Genomic DNA, 17,471 nt, shown 5'->3' with positions numbered 1-17,471 from the left:
ATAATATACTCCTATAAACTACCATAAAATAATAAAAGAGAATATACAAAAAAGAGAATATAATGATCATCCATAAGTATAGAAAATAGAAAATAGGGACCTTCTTAAATCGGTTGCTCTACCCTTTACGGATTCTTTTATGAAATCGGTCTCTTCTGTCTCTCTGTCACTCACACACGCACGCACACACATACAGAAGTGTAGTTTTATGTTGGAACCTTATAAGGGGTTCCCTTATCAAGTAGGAAGATAGAAGAAAGTCGCGAGGAAACCGAGCCTAGTCGATCAATCTAAATGTTTAGGCTTTGAATGAAGATAAAGCGATAAATAAGTTGTTATTTCATTGATTGATTGAAGAGAATAAAAATAACCCTATTTATAATACTAATACTAACTTAATGGCAAGAAAACTAATATATGGAAAAAATATGAAAATCCTTAATTTATCTAACGGAAGAACATCGTATCAGAACTCTTTATCCTATGTTTTTTGAGCTTGGTGGCTTATTTGGTTGATTTGGTGCTAATCCTAATCAGAATATTTTATGTTAATTTGTAGGTCCACTGGCCTTTGATTTTGACAACTTTGATGGAAGCTTACCTTCTCTTGTATTGAACCCATATTCATGTATTGGCAATTGAAACTAAAAATATAACATATAACTGTCCCACATCGGTGTCAAGAGAAAAACTGAAACTAGTATATAAGTCTCATGGGCCCCTCCTCCTATCACCAATTGGTTTTAGGATGGAACCCATAGATTTCTATCATGGTATCAGAGCGGGTCGCCGACTGTGGGTCAAATTTAACTGACCCAGCAGTATATCTGGGCCGAAACCGAAAAAATGACTGACCCAGCAGTATATCTGGACTTAAAAATTTGGGCCAAGTGGTCCAACCGATCGAAAAAAAAATGGGCCAATTGTCCAATCGATTAGAAAAAAGTCCAACCCCTCCAAGATAATTTGGGCCAAGTGGTCCAACCGATCGAAAAAAAATTGGGCCGATTGTCCAATCGATTAGAAAAAAGTCCAACCCCTCCAAGGTTCACCTTGAAGGGTTTGAGGGAGGGTGTTGGCAATTGAAACTAAAAATATACTCCCTCCGTCCCCGAATAAGAGTCGCTAATTTCCATTTTGAGTCGTCCCCCATTAAGAGTCACTCTACATTTTTACCATAAATGGTAGTAGGCCCCACATTCCACTAACTCACTCCACTCACATTTTATTATAAATCAATATAAATGTGGGTCCCACATTCCACTAAACTTTTTCAACCAACTTTTCTCTACATTTCTTAAAACTCGTGCCCGGTCAAAGAGCGACTCCTATTAGGGGACAGAGGGAGTAACATATAACTGTCCCACATCGGTGTCAAGAGAAAAACTGAAACTAGTATATATATAAGTCTTATGGGCCCCTCCTCCTATCACCAATTGGTTTTAGGATGGAACCCATGGATTTCTATCATCATGGACTAAGGTTAGATAAATAAAATGATTCTTGATTTCCATTCTTGAATTTATCCACATTACATCAATATCTTGGTGGTGTTAGATTGGCAGCATTATATTCCTAGATTATCCTGTTGGAAATGGATTCTCATATTCCAACACTACAACAAGCTACTCTTCCTCCGACACTAATTCGACCCAGCATAATTACACATATCTACGCAAGGTTATCATCCTCACCCTTTTTTAGCTGTTTTTCTTGCATTTTTTGTTGTTGTCATTGATGGAAGCTTGCTTATATTTGCTGTCATTGTTTGGAAAAACAAATATAGTGGTTTTTAGCTCATCCTGAGTTTATCAAGAATCGTCTATATGCTGCGGGTGACTCTTATGGGGGCAAGATGGTTCCCATGCTTGCACTTGAAATTGAAGTGGTTGGCAGCATTGAATAAATCACATAATAATCAGATCTATTTAGCAGATTATTTAGACAAATTCTATTCACGTAAGTATCACATGTATCATGCTCATAACTTGAATTAAACATGTTTTAAGTATAATTGAAACCTAAAATATGCTTTTCTACGGAGTATGAATAATACTTTGTTGATTCTCCAAAGAATCGACGATAGCTAGCGCCTTCTCCACGTTAAGATCCTGAGTACTAAACCACGGGGATCCAATTTCACAGGGGACAAAAGATAGAATGGGCGCGTTGTAATGCTACCTTAAAAGGAAGAGACTATACATACGATGTCAACTCCACCCTCGATTATCATAGAAAGTTCGTTCATAAAAATTGCCGAGCTCTTATATTCAGGTGAATTGATCATGACATGACGGCTCCTCACACCCTGACCGAAAAATGGATAACGTCTTTAAACCTCTCGAATACAAAACAACACTAAATAAAATCCTTACCAAAATAGAAATATTCAAGTTAGAATAAGTCACAGGGAGTATTAATTTGACTACAATAATTTATATTAAACTCAAATCTAAAAAAATGCTTCATATATTTACCTACTTTATAATTTTTCAATTATACCTATATATTTTATTTGAATTACACGTTAACCCACGACACTTTACCAATAATAATAATAAATTAATAGTATAATAAAATCTACTGATTAATATATTAGAATATTATTTATTCAATAAGAAAATTAAATTACATGGCTTACATAATATCATAAATTGTTTGAAATAAAAAGTAATCAAAACTTAATTAACTAAACTAATGTTAATTAAAGAATAAAATTTAATTAATAAACCAAAAGGATCCACAATTAATTCAATGTGAGCCCATTCAATAAATTAAACATAACATCATTACCTCAGCGTGGGGTCTTCTTCTTCTTCTTCTTCCTCCTCATCCCGACGCCTTCTTCTCCAGAATCCACCACAATCGTTACCAGGTATGTCTCTATAAATCTGCAAATACATAACAACTATGAATCGCATTAAAATTTTGCATTACAGTAACATGTTTACCAATGATCAAAGACAAAAGGAGCGCACTGGAAAATATGGATCTCCAAGGTTGCAATATCTCCAGGTGCAGTTTCCTTGCTCAATCAAAACATAATTTAGCACTGGAATTTTTCCATTTTGTATAATTTATCGCGTATTTAACGCATTATTTGATTGTTGCAATGATAATTTTGTCAATTGATGGGGACCTGGTTTTAGGGCTTTAGCTTTGTATATTTCTGTCTCACAGGAACTGGTTGCACAATTTCAAAATGCATCTGATGAAGGTATGTGTTGTCAATCAATTGGTTGTATTTGAACAACAAATTCACTGTTTATGTGATTTCAGCGTTTAATATTTTGTGGTTTAAACTAGTATATGGGGACTTGATGATATTGCAGAAACAAAAGAGAAAGTTGTTGCTAGTTTGGGGAACTTTGCTTATGATCCTTATAATTATACATTCTTCCGCCAGGTTGTGTTTTTATCGTATGTGGTTTAGTTTATTGAAAACAGATCTTGTATTGGTGACACGAACAGCTATTCTTGTTTTGTCGAGCAGCTGAATATTTTGGAACTTTTTCTGGACTGCCTAACAGAGTCCAATGAGAGGCTTGTGGAGTTTGCAGTCGGTGGAATTTGCAATGCTTGTGCAGGTGTGGTCGGACACGATGTAGTTATCATTTTTTTCCCGTTGCAACGATTTCTCATTCAGAATTCTTTTCCCACTTGCAGATCCAACAAATGCTGCGGTTGTCATCCAATGCGACGGTATTCCTCTTGTCATCCAATGCTTATCGAGCCCTGTTAGAAACACGGTAAATCTTACTATATTAGCTCTGAACAATAACATGTACTCCTGTATGCATTCGACTTATCTCAGTCATGTTTACATTTGCACTACTGTCATCAATAAAAAGATTCTATTCAAGATTGTTTTGTAGCTTTGAACTGATTTGATATCTCTCGTCTCAATGTAGTTAAGGTTATGCTCATCGAAATTTGCTTAAAACGCTTATATGTAGGTGAATTACGCAATTGGATCTCTGTATTATCTGTGTAGTGCAAAGGCTGAGGATGAAATTTTGAAACCAGAGGTAGCGGATGCTATGAAAAGATTTGCAGCAGCTGATGCGAGCTTTAGCAATCTAGCACGGGCGTTCTTGGATAGGTACGTCTCTCAATGAAAAATAGGTTTGTGTTGCAGCATGTAAGTATAGCAGCAGTTATCAACAACCTGGAAAAGTCATGTTTCACATTTCCTGCATTTTTAGCTTGTAAGTTGGAATTTATGATCCTACATGACATGAATGAAAGCAAGAGGCTTATCAGATGCGAAATCATGAAGATAAAAGTGATTAATTCTCTTGTAAAATATTTTAATTTTCTTTTGATGCATTTTATTTTATTTTCTTCTCTTGTAAAACATTTCATTTTGTATTTTTTTTATCGTAAAATGTACTAAAAACTTATTGGAAAGAAAACTCGAATCTCTATACTTTTCTATAATTTGGGGTGACACAAGTCACACAATAAGGTTTGTAAATTCCTGCCAAATTTCTATAGAACACCCTTTTTATGAGTGTTTATCTCAAAATCTTTAAAAAGGAAAGTCGATTAGTCTTAACCACCGGTTCGGTAAACCTTGGGCAGGTCTAGTGTGACATGGATGTCGGGAACGTGATTTCAACCCTATTTTTGTAGGGAACGTGATTGTGCCTGAATGAGCGGTGATTTCAGCTCTATTAAATCTTAACATAAACAATCGTGAAGAACAAGTGGAACGGAAGGAATACGATTTGAACCGTATTTTTTTCAATAAAAGACATAAATCTTGAGTGGAACGACGTCGTTTAATAATTTATTCCACGTCAAAACGTTGCCGGCATCCATGTCATACCTTGGTGATGTCCATGTCAAGCTCAAGTTTCTCCAAATTCAAATCCATGGGACAATTCAGGAAATTGTCAAATTTATGATTTAATCGGCTATTTTTGAAAATTATGAGATAGATTAGAATTTCACTGGTTTTATTTGGCCATTTACCCTAATTTTTTCATGCATCCAACTCTTTTTGCAAATAAAATCAAATAAATGGGACAGTTAATAACACTGACGGAACTTAATAATTAAGCTTAAGAGCATCCGCAGCGGTGGCGGTTGGCGCCACCGCCGTCCGTGCCAGCGGCAAGGCGAAGGACCGCCACCGCTGCAACCGCGCCGCTGGCACGGCGCTGCTCGATGTATCGAGCACGTCCGTGCCAGCGGACGCACACGTGGCGGTCTCCCATTCGCCAACGGCATAGCCGTTGGTTTCAAACATTTTTTTATTTTTTTTTTTAAAAATCGGATTTTTATTAAAAAATCGATAAAAAATAAAAAAAAAATTCACTTCCCCAAAAATTATATCCGTTTATAACCGTTTTTCCCACTTTTTAATTTTTTTTTTATTTTTTTTACCCCAAAAATACACACTTTCATCTATAAATACCCCAATTTCACTCCAAAAAATTCACACTTTCACTACACAATTCTCATCATCAATCTCTCATATCCATTTTCATCTTCCTCTCACACCCTACACACCACTATGTCCGGTAACGACGACAACCAAGCGGCTCTCACGGTTGGAACCCCGAATGGTTCGGTTCGCAACCGTTTCATAGTCCGGAAACGGAATATTCGGCCCTCCTCTCACCCAAGATTCGGCGTTCCGAGTGGCTACTGGCCATACCAATCGACGATCAAGGTGCCTCCGATTTAGGAGTTTAATTATGTAATTTTTAATTTTTAGTATTTTAATTATGTAATTTTTAATTTTTAGGATTTTAATTATGTCTTTTTATTTTTTTGTAATTTGTTATTTTTATTGTGGTTTTTTTAATGAATTTTAGTATTATGAAAATGTTTTTGTGTAATTGAATTTTATATTAATTGTGCTCGTCCTTGCGGAAGAGCACAGTTGTGGGTGTTGTGCTCTTGCCAGAGAGCAGGCATGAATAGTACCGCCCGGGCCCATAACCGTGCCGCTGGCAAGAGCACGGTTGTGGATGCTCTAAAGTACCATTAATTTAAGTCTAATTTGTCAAACCCAAAACAAATACTTCTACATTGAAATAATAGTTCATTGATATATGCATTGTGACAAATAGTGTATATCATGATTTACGTAATTAGTCAAACAGATTGCGCTTGAGACCAAATTACAGCTACTAGTGTGACAACGTCAGGCATTCAATTCTAAACCTAATTCTTTTCTTTCTCCTTTTGTCCCGGAGCTACTTATTTTTCTAAATCTTTTCGTATTGATTGAACTGCAAAAAGATTCCCACGACGTTAGAGGGAAAAAAATAACAAAAATATAAAATGCTGCAATAGTAATTAGAACCGTAAAAAATGTTCAACATGACCCAATCTTGAGCTGGCAAATCACGTTGCAAAAGTTTTATGTCAAAAAACTCTAGTGTGCGCACCTGCACGGTGTGTACACTCTTCTTCTCCGATCCTCCCTTCTCCATTCTGTTGCCTTCTACACCTCCATCGCAATCTACTCGCTTGTCTACTTGAGCTCACCGCGCGCTGGGCCGAAGACTAGCTCAACTTTTAAATGGGTTTGTATTTGGTAGCAAATGTCATCCCAAAAATTGCCATGGGTGAGAAAGAATGATTGTGGACCTTTTGTCCATAGTTAAAGACGTACACATAAGGTCATCCATAACGTTGTCACTATACCGTCCCTTAAAACACTATTTGTGGGCCCCACTGTACTTTTTTACTCCATCTCTTAACTAAGGGACGGAACCTGAAACCCTCCCTTAACCGTCCCTTAAATTACTATTCATTCAATTTCGTTTTTTTTATTTTTTTTTCCAATAAATTCAATTAATAAAAAACACACTTCATTAACAATAAAATAAAATTACAACATAAAATAAAATACAACTTAAAAGTTATAAAATTAAAAAAACAAACAAATTAAAATCCTAAAAAAATAAACGTGGCATAATTTAAAATATAATTTTATAGAAAATAAAAAACTACTTCGCCGGCGAATCATCCCCGAAGGCGGTGGAGGTGCACTAAAGCCGGTAGGAGGCAGAAGGCCAAGTTGGGCTGCCATAAAGACAATTCCGTTCCACTAGGCTTGGTACTGGGCGAGCGTAAAGCGGGAAGTGTCCGCCATTGTGGCGGTCATGTACATGGCCATAAGGGGTTCGAGCCTCCCCCTGAGCCCAAGCCCGAGCCAGCCTGGCTTGATTCGCCTCGGCCCTTCCTCGCTCTAGCCGCCTTCGCCGCCTTGGTCCCTTGCGGCCGACGGCGCCCATGGGAGGATCCCCCGGCATCGTCGGCCGTGCCCTCAACCTCCTGCGAGGCACCCTCTTGTGCGCCGCTGCCCTCACCGGCGTCACCAGACGAGTATTGGCTACTCGTCGTGTGCTTCGTGCGCTTGGAGGTTGAGCCCGAGCTGGAGCGGACACCGCCGACCCACCTTTCCTCATCCTTGACGACCTGCCAAACATCAACAAATTTGAATTGTTTGCCGGTGTCGTTGTGGTAGACGGGCAAAGCCGACCTCAGAATGTCGGCGCCGTGGATCCGCTTTGGTACTGAGCCGTTTCGTTCGTGTAGATGTCGCAGAATCTTTTGACCTCTCTGTCAACTCGGTCAAAGTGAGCGCGAAGCATCTTATATGTGCGGCAGCGGGACCCCTTTTGCTTAATCTGGTGGTAGGCCTCGGAGACCTTTTCCCAGAAACACTTCCGGCTTTGTTGATTTCCGACGATGGGATCGTATGAACACGGATCCAGGCGTTGTACACCGCCATCGTTTCTTTGCTGCTGTACGGATGCCGGCCTAGATCCTCCTCCTCGCCCGCCTCCGTCTCTACCCTGGAGCTTCCACCGCCTCGGCCTCTTCCACCGCCTCGGCCTCTTCCCGGAGTGGGTTCAACGGGATAATCCTCCTGAATCTGGGATAATTCCTACGAATACCGCGGGGCAGAGGGACGGGCGTATGCATCCACGTCAAAATTGGGTGGTTGGTACCCCCCCGGCGTCGACGAACCCTGGTTGCCCGGCGTCGACGAACCGGAACCACCCAATGTGTTGTACATACTCCCCTAGTCGCCGGACATTTTGTGATGAGATGTTAGATGAAAATTGGAGAGGAAATGAAGATGATTTGGGGAGAAGATGTGTAGTTGTGTGTGAAATGAGGATAATTAGGAGTAGTTATAGAGTAAAAAAAATAAAATAAAAAAATAAAAAAACGGCTAATTAAACTGTAATATTACCGTTTACAAATTTTTTTTAAATTCGAATTTTTTTAAAAAAAAAGATTTATTGCGTCAGCGTGACGATGCTCACTCGCGGGCCGGCGAGTGGGCGTCACGCATGGCTCCTGGCGCGCCACGTCGCCTCGGCGCGTGGCGAGATGGCTTGTCACTCGTCACGCCGTGACGGGACGCGGGACGGGCTGGGGACGAGATGGGGCGCCGCAATGCTTCACGTTCCGTCCTACCCCGTGACGGAACGTGGGACACCCGCGTAACGCGTTGCGGGTGCCCTAATATGCTACTCAAAGATTCCTTTTGTTAAATAAAGCAGCCAATCAAATCAGCAATAAAACTTTTGAAATGATTTTGACTTTTAATTTTGACCAAATAAGAGACATTATAAAGAAAAGTGCGCAGGTAAAAATGAGTCTCATTTATTAGAGCATCCACAATAGTGGACGAGCCGGCGGACGAGCGATCGGTGAGCCGCTTGTCCGTCGCGCTCGTCCACTATTGCGATCGGCGACCGGTGAACGGACGAGCCAGACGGACAACCTCTCGTCCGTCGGATTTCTCGCTCGTTCGCGTCTCGTCAGTCCGCTATTGTCAGACGAGAGCACTTTTTGATTTTTTTAATTTCAACTCTATATATCTGGCTCGTTGCACTTCATTTCATTTACATTTCATATCATGCACAATGATCGTCGAAAATGAAGGCCTAAAACATAAACATATCATATCAGTGATGCCCCCGTTCGGCTAGCGACAAACTATACAAATTCAAGGCATAATAACATGTACTTTGTTTAAATTGTTTTTTTTTGCATTGTACTATTTTAATTTTTTTATTTAATAAAATTATTATTGCACTTTCTCCGTCCGTATTCGTGTCGAAATTTGCGTATTTGTGAATTTCTATTATTGTGCTTGTCCGCCGGGATGTCCTAGTGCTTGTCCGCTATTGTGCAGTGTGAGATGTTCTAGTGATGTGGCAGTGCAATGAGATATCCTAGTGACGTGGTATATGAGGTGTTTTTTGAATGTCCTAGTGCTGGTTAGTCGGGACGTCCGCCCTATTATGGATGCTCTTAAAGAGAATTTTATTTTCTTGAACATATAAAAAATAAAAGTTACATTTAGACTAGAGTAAAGGTCAAAATTGGTCCTGAACATATAGCCATTTTACGATTTTGGTCCTAAACATTATCTTTTGGATTTTTTGGTCCTGCACATATGGACATTTGATCATTTTGGTCCTGCACATATGGAAATTTGATCATTTTGGTCCCCCGTCAACATTTTCGTTAAAAACTAACGGTCAACATTATCTTTTGGATTTTTTGGTCCTGCACATATGGATATTTGATCATTTTGGTCCTGCACATATGGAATTTTGATCATTTTGGTCCTCCGTCAACATTTTCGTTAAAAACTAACGGTCAACGGCCGATTTTTGACTAAAACAATGGTTGGGTCGGGTCGTGTTTGGGTCGGGTTTGGGTTACACGTTAAGAAAAAAAATAATTATTTTTTATTAATTAAAAAATTATAAAACTTTAATTTTTAGTTATTTTGTTGATTAAAAATATTATAACGACTAAAACATGATGTTATTATACGATTTAAACATGATATTACACAATAAAATAAAAAATTACCAAATTAAAATAATCATTTTTTAATCAAAATAATAAAATTAAAGTATATTAATATTAAATCTATATAATAAAATTAAATAATTAAAAAATTATTTTTAATAAACTCTAAGCATAATATTTTCTTCAAATTCATGAAAAAATTAATTAAAAATACTATACTTTAATTTTATTAATTAAAAATATTAATTAATTTTTTAAGAATATTATGCTTAGATTTTAACGAAAATATTATGCTTAGATCTTAAGAAAATATTATTTTTTTCTTAACGTATAACCCAAACCCGACCCAAACACGACCCGACCCAACCCATTGTTTTAGTCAAAAATCGGCCGTTGACCGTTAGTTTTTAACGAAAATGCTGACGGAGGACCAAAATGATCAAAATTCCATATGTGCAGGACCAAAATGATCAAATGTCCATATGTGCAGGACCAAAAAATCCAAAAGATAATGTTGACCGTTAGTTTTTAACGGAAATATTGACGGAGGACCAAAATGATCAAATGTCCATATGTGCAGGACCAAAAAATCCAAAAGATAATGTTTAGGACCAAAATCGTAAAATGGCTATATGTTCAGGACCAATTTTGGTCTTTACTCTTTAGACTATAAAGTGGAAAGAACACTGGAAGACGACAAAAAGGGAATATGTTGAATAGTCGATAATTGGTGTTTTGACAGTTTAGCCCTTTGATTAGGATAATATCACGTGATCTTTTTAAGCAGCAGCCGATGTTTGAAATTAAGACACGTTGAAATTTCATGACCATGAGGTGGAGAGACATGAATCCATTGCTGTTGCATTTGTTTGTTGCTTTTCTTGTCGGATTCAAGTCTGCTGCTTCACAATCAATCGTCGAAAACCTCCCCGGCTACGACGGAGCTCTGCCTTTCAAACTCGAAACAGGGTCTCTCCATTTCTCAATTCATCACACTCTGTTTTCTCTGTTTTTCTGTGTTTAATTGGAAAGAATTGATGTTGTTTTATGGGATTCAGATATATTGGTGTAGGAGAGGATGATGAAGTTCAGCTCTTTTACTACTTCATCGAGTCCGAAAACGACCCAGCTAGAGACCCTCTGCTCCTCTGGCTCAACGGCGGCCCCGGTTGCTCTGCCTTCTCCGGCCTCGTTTATGAAATCGGTCTCTTCTTCTTCTTCTTCTTCTTCTTCTCTCACACACACAAACAAAAACACATGGAGATGTCGTTTTGTGATGGAACTTTAGAGGTGGCAGCAATAAAGTAGGATTCGTTGATGGGGCAGTTGGATTTTGGTTCTTTTTAAAATATTTTTAATGCTAATTTGTAGGTCCACTTGCCTTTGATGTTGAAAATTTTGATGGAGGCTTTCCTTCTTTCCTATTGAACCCATATTCATGGACTAAGGTTTCTTACCATTATTGCTACATTAGTTATCTCTTGATTTCATCCATTTTATATGATGGTGATTATGTTGATGTTAGGTTGCCAACATTATATTCCTAGATTACCCTGCTGGAACTGGGTTCTCATATTCCAACAATGCAAGAACCTTCCCGGTCTCCGACACTAATTCAACTCTACATAACTACACATTTCTACGCAAGGTTGCTCTTCAATGCCCTCCACTTAGCTATCACCATCCTTTGTTTTAGCTGCTTTTTTGCATCTTTGTTGTTGATGGAAGCTTACCTTCATATGCTGGTTTCACTGTCATAAATACAGTGGTTGTTAGCTCATCCTGAGTTTATCAAGAATCGTCTCTACGTTTCCGGAGACTCTTATGGTGGCAAGATTGTTCCTATGGTTGCTCTTGAAATGGCTAAAGGTAGTTAGTTGCATCTCACATTAATTTGGTTAAACTTTGCTTATTTCCTTTCTCAATATTTAAGTTGAAAATTTGTAGGCAATGAAGCTGGACTAGAGCCAATAATGTCTCTCAAAGTAATGGGAGTTCTTGATATCTTATTTCCTTCTTTATTTGTTTTCTTCTCATTGGTGTCTATGGCTAAGAAAATAGGTATTTTATGGAATGGGAACAGGGCTATATTATTGGAAATCCACTGACATATGAAGCTCAGGATATGAATGAAAAGATACCTTATGCTCACAGAGTGGCACTCATTTCAGACAAACAATTTGAGGTACTTTCGTTGTCTATTTGCTTATTTAAACTAGTGTTATAGTCTTTTTGTCCTTTGCTTGATCTTCCATATCTTGAATAATGATTTCAGCGAGCAAGAATCAGCTGCAACGGAGAGTATGAGAATCCAGATCCAAATAATATTGAATGTTCATATGCTCTTTACAGCATCAATCAGGTATACATCATTAAACACATTCTCCTTGCAAATGTCAATTGGTTTTGATGTTTTAGACAATGGTGATGGCCTTTTAACCAAGTGCAGTGCACCAAGCTTGTCAACGGAGCTCATATTCTAGAGCCAAAATGCAAATTCCTATCACCAAAACCAAGTGGTTCTAGAAAGTTCCAACCGTCTCAAGTAGACGATCCAATTGACTTCCTCTCCCTCTCCAGCGGAAATAAACTAACATGCCGCGTATTACTCCACTCTGCCTATCACATTGTCTCCATGTCTTCATCGACCTTAACCCAAAGATGTCATGTATTGCAGAATATGAGATATGCGACCTCCTACGTGTGGGCTAATGACGAAACTGTGAGAGATGCTCTGCACATCAGAGAGGTACATAAACCAACTTTCTGAATTTGACTATAACACAATGTTAAGATGTTGTTGTGCTTAAAAATTAATCAATCAATCAATCAGGGGACAGTGCCTGATTGGACGAGATGTAACAAGAGCTTGAGCTACGAATACGACATAGAAAGTGTTGTCGAGTATCATCAAAATCTGAGTGATAGAGGCCTCCAAGCCTTGGTGTATAGGTGACCTCAAAATTTGATCCCACAATCTTAATACTTGCGTATATTTTTCGACATTGATAGTGAAGCTATACAGCACCTCCTTGTTACAGTGGCGATCACGACATGGATATACCTTACATGGCCACATTAAAATGGATACGCCAACTGAATTTGTCCGTGTATGATGAGTGGAGGGCGTGGAACGTTGATGGTCAAGTTGCAGGGTGAATATTTCTGCTGTAACCACTCATGATTGAAGCAAAAATCCCATTGCTCAACCATGTTTTTTGTGATTTGCAGATTCACAGAGCTATATAAGAGTAAGATCAAGGAAGCTTACCTCATGTTTGCTACAGTCAAGGCAAGTTAAAGAGGCAATTTTTTTTATAATACTAGTATTTAATTTGAAATGAAGTAAATTATTAGTAACAATTTTTTTGTGGTTGCAATGCATATTTGCAGGGGGCAGGGCATACAGCACCAGAATACAAGCCTAGAGAGTGTTTGGAAATGTTAAGAAGATGGTTATCTCTCTTCCCACTCTAAAATCTCTCTCATCTTCATGTGTGTAATAATTTCCCATTCTTGCTTGGATTAAAGCACTTGGGATTTTCTATTAATGTTTGTGTATGATTTGGTTTTTATCTTTGTACCCATTACCACCACTTTTTTGTGTATCATATTTCTAAATTCTTTAAGATGACCTTATGGGCATTGACAACGTAGTGCTTATGCTCACGAAAAAAAACCATAGCGTCGACGTGGGTGCTGCACTATTGCAGCATGTAAAATTATGTTGCAACACACCTTCCTCGACCAATGGTTGTGGACTTGTTGTGTTCAAATAAATACGAGTATTATTCTTTTTGTCCCACAAGAATATGCATTTTTAGTTGGACATGAGTTTTAACGCACAATTGGTAAAATAAGAGAGAGACGAGAAGAAAAAATAATTTAAAATGGGTGACGCATGTTTAGTATTGTTCATTTCGATTATATATTTAGGTTGATTCTAATATATTAAAAATGTTATTGAAATTTTTAATTTCACAAAATTTATAAGAAATCAAAATTCAATTTGTTCTTTTTTTCTATAATTTCATATAGATCAATAAAATAACAATTTAACCTTTGATTTTAATTAATTTTGTGAAATTAAAATTTTCATTAGCATTTTATAATGTATTAGAATCAAACTAAATATATATATTAAAACGGACAATGTTAAATGTGCATCAAACAAGATTTGTGGTCACATAAGGAGTCCATATAATGTATGTAGCATATCATTCCTGTAATATACTATTAGTATCATATTTTCCTTAGGCTTCATCCATACCATAAGGGTATCCACAATGGGGCGCCCGATGGCACGCCCTATGGCGTCCATCGTCCTCGGGCGCAGACGATGCCCCCATTGTGGCACCATCGTCCGTCCCCTTCGTCCGCGGCCGATCCATAGGGCGCGCCCTATGGCGCGGACGATGGCCTATCGTCCGAGCCATTGTGGGATCGGCGGACGATGGCGCGGACGATAGGTCATCGTCCGCGCCATCGGGCGACTCATTGCGGGATCGGCGGACGATGGTCGCGGACGATGGCACGCGTTTTTTATGGCTATTTAAACCTCGTTTCTCATTCACTTGTTCGTACGAACATCTCACCTCTCTCATTTCGCTCATCTCTCACATTTCTACCTCTCTCAAATACCAAAATGAACAACGACGATGACGCCACTAGTTCTAGCTCCTCGGAGTCGGGTAGTTCGACCTCGTCCACCTCGGAAGCCTTAGATGCAGCCGTTGAAGAGGCCATGGCGGAATGCTTAACCCAAATGCAGCGCGATGCGACAGCGGCAGCGGCGGCGGAGCAGATCCACAGGCCTATTCGACGTCGGAATTCTGTCCGACGCGACCGCGCTACAGCTCACGAGCGCCTGATTGCATACTATTTTGCCGATCAACCACGGTGGGGAGAGACTGTTTTCCGCCGTCGGTTTAGAATGTCGCGTTACCTTTTTCTCAGCATTGTCCGGACGTTGTCATCACGTGATGAATACTTCACGTATCAGGAAGACGGCATCGACAGACCCGGCCTTTCACCGTTGCAAAAGTGTACGTCTGCACTCCGTCAGTTGGCCTACGGCACCACGACGGACATTTTCGACGAGTACCTCCACGTCGGGGAGACAACAGGCCGGGAGTGCCTGAAGAGATTTTGTAGGGGAGTTGTGGAGGCCTACAGTGAAACATATTTGCGCAAGCCGACTGCCGCTGATTGCCAGGGCCTGATGAAGATGCACGAGACGGCGCACGGCTTTCCTGGGATGCTAGGGAGCATCGATCGTATGCACTGGCAGTGGAAGAATTATCCGACGGCGTGGAGAGGTCAATGCACAAGTGGATACAAGGGCAGCCACCCGACGATGATCCTCGAAGCCGTCGCTGACCATCGGCTCTGGATCTGGCATGCTTACTTCGCGTAGCCGGGTCGAAAAACGACATTAACGTCCTCAACTCATCCACCCTCTTCACCGAGCAATGCAATGGCAACGGCCCGACCATCGAGTTCACTGCCAACATGCGCCAACACCACATGGGGTACTACTTGGCCGATGGCATATACCCACGGTGGCCTGTTTTTCTGAAGACGATCAGCTTCCCAATTGGTGAGAAGAGGGCTTTATTTGCCCAAAAGCAGGAGTCGGCGCGGAAGGATGTCGAGCGGGCATTTGGTGTGCTCCAAGCACGGTGGGCAATTGTGAAAGGGCCGGTTCGTCTCTGGTTCAAGAAAGTCATCGCCGATGTCATGTACGCGTGCATAATCATGCACAACATGATAGTCGAGCATGAGGGTGGGAGCATCACCGACTGGAACGATGATGACGGTGCATCTAGCTCTTCCTGCACGGCGACCGAGCCCCCCGCTAGAGGATTACCGCCGGGCTTCAATGAGGTTCTAGCTAGCCAGGTCTCAATGCGCAACCAACAAGACCATGTTCAGCTCATGAACGACATGATTGAAGAAGTGTGGGCCCGTAACCGCCGCCGCTGAGTTTGCGTATTTTTTTATTTCGTATTGTAATGTATTAATTTATATAAATGAAATGAAGTTTTTTCCCAATTTTGTGTGTTATTTAAATTTTCTATAAATGAAATGAACTGAAAATTCATAGGACGCGCCTTAGGGCGCCCCATTGCAGGTGGGGGTAGGAGGATAAAACTGATGACGTGGCGCGCCATAGGGCACGTCTTAGGGCGCCCCATTGCTAATGGCCTAATTCTATGTTCTTCAAAACAATGGGCATGAGAGTTTTGTAGAGAGCAAGTGACAAAAATTTATTATAATTAAGAGTGAACTGCAAAAGAGTATCCAGAAAATCATGACTGAAGAAAATGAGTTGAATTAAATTATTGATATCTAAATTATAATTATAATCTCCAGCTTATTATTCCCCAACTCACCACCATGGGTCAGAATGAGGAAAGATAGAATTTGGGACTTCTAAATTCCAACCAAAAAATCCATTTGATAGGGGGAACTAATTAAACATAGACAATAACAGATGTTTCAAAAAATTACATAAAGTCACCTCCCATCAATACAGAAGAATCCAAAAATTTAAAGAATGAATTTTTATTAAGTTTAATAGTGCTAGAAATCAATAGGGTTCAGCTAATATCCGCAACAAACCCGGATAAACTTCGATATCCTTCGAAAAATCTAGCTGCCGGTAGTGAATTTTTTTGTTTTCTACTCTTTTATTCTTGTAGAGGTTGTCCACAAGTAACGTGGGAATGAGGAAGTAGGTTTTACCGTAGAATTATTCACAAAATGTCCTACTCTATGATTTTCAAAGGTGCCAAAAATCGAAAATAACACCCAAGGTAAAAAAGTTATGTAAATTCCCGTAAATGTTTTTCAATATCAAACTATTAAAGAAAAAACAAACTATACATGGAAAAAACGTGGCAAATTGAGTTGTCTGATTAAGCCGATAGGGATTGAAGTGGTCAATTGTATGGCAAATTGAATTTGAAACCAAATATTAGGTAGCGTCGGTGGTTCTAAGAGCATCCACAATGGCGGCAAGCGGACCGGCTAGCCGATCCCTGGTTCTAAGAGCCTCCACAATGACTTGTTGTGTTCAAATAAATATGAGTATTATTCTCTTTGTCCCACAAGAGTATGCATTCTTGGTTGGACATGAGTTTTACACACACTTGGTAAAATAAGAGAAATATGAAAGAAAAAATAATTAAAGTATTGTTAGTGGAGAATGGGTCTCATTAAATTAGAGAGATTAAATTAGAGAGAGACGAGTTTTCAAAATTAGAAAGCATAATTAAGTAGAGTTTATAGAGGAGGATGGCTCATCATGTCCATATTCTTGAGTAACATGAGATTTTAGGAGGAGTTGTTGGATAGAAGGAGTAAAGAGAAAAAGGAAGTTGAATTTTTAACGAGGAGAGAGAAGAGATTATTTAGAAAATGATCATCTTATTTATATAGAAGAAGAAGAAGGAAAAGTGAGTGGAGCGGAAGAGGCGGATCGTGTCCTTACTGAAAAAGGTTTTGAAACCATTTAGAGGACAATGGACCCATTTCTACTGCATCGATATCTCTCTCTCTCTCTATCTACATTCTTGTAGGGTTTGGATTCGATACGTACACTACACTGTGGATACAATACATTATACATATACGCAATTAAGGGCGAATAAAGTGATGACATG

General features: G+C 39.4%; 2 protein-coding genes across 2 annotated transcripts; both read left to right on the top strand.

The window, feature by feature from the left end:
- The first annotated feature begins 2,773 nt into the window (after positions 1–2,773).
- Positions 2,774–4,342, top strand: LOC121791482 (armadillo repeat-containing protein 7-like). The gene is made up of 7 exons (XM_042189416.1): positions 2,774–2,875; positions 2,940–3,015; positions 3,181–3,217; positions 3,333–3,406; positions 3,494–3,587; positions 3,667–3,749; positions 3,957–4,342. Exons 2-7 carry the CDS (start codon positions 2,944–2,946, stop codon positions 4,116–4,118), a joined length of 522 nt encoding a protein of 173 aa, XP_042045350.1. The 5' UTR covers positions 2,774–2,875; positions 2,940–2,943; the 3' UTR covers positions 4,119–4,342.
- A 6,257-nt stretch (positions 4,343–10,599) lies between these two features.
- LOC121791483 (serine carboxypeptidase-like 7) lies at positions 10,600–13,433 on the top strand. Its single transcript, XM_042189417.1, has 14 exons — positions 10,600–10,773; positions 10,863–11,008; positions 11,176–11,252; positions 11,330–11,452; positions 11,571–11,673; positions 11,752–11,789; positions 11,888–11,989; positions 12,080–12,166; positions 12,254–12,406; positions 12,482–12,553; positions 12,638–12,756; positions 12,846–12,959; positions 13,036–13,096; positions 13,198–13,433. The coding sequence occupies exons 1-14, from the start codon at positions 10,628–10,630 to the stop codon at positions 13,279–13,281; spliced, it is 1,425 nt and encodes a 474-aa protein (XP_042045351.1). The 5' UTR covers positions 10,600–10,627; the 3' UTR covers positions 13,282–13,433.
- Positions 13,434–17,471: the final 4,038 nt, after the last annotated feature.

This window comes from Salvia splendens, unplaced genomic scaffold, assembly GCF_004379255.2.
Source record: "Salvia splendens isolate huo1 unplaced genomic scaffold, SspV2 ctg826, whole genome shotgun sequence".
Taxonomy (NCBI): Eukaryota; Viridiplantae; Streptophyta; class Magnoliopsida; order Lamiales; family Lamiaceae; genus Salvia; species Salvia splendens.
Note: the sequence above shows the minus strand (reverse complement) of the source record. Positions and strands in the feature narration are given on the sequence as shown.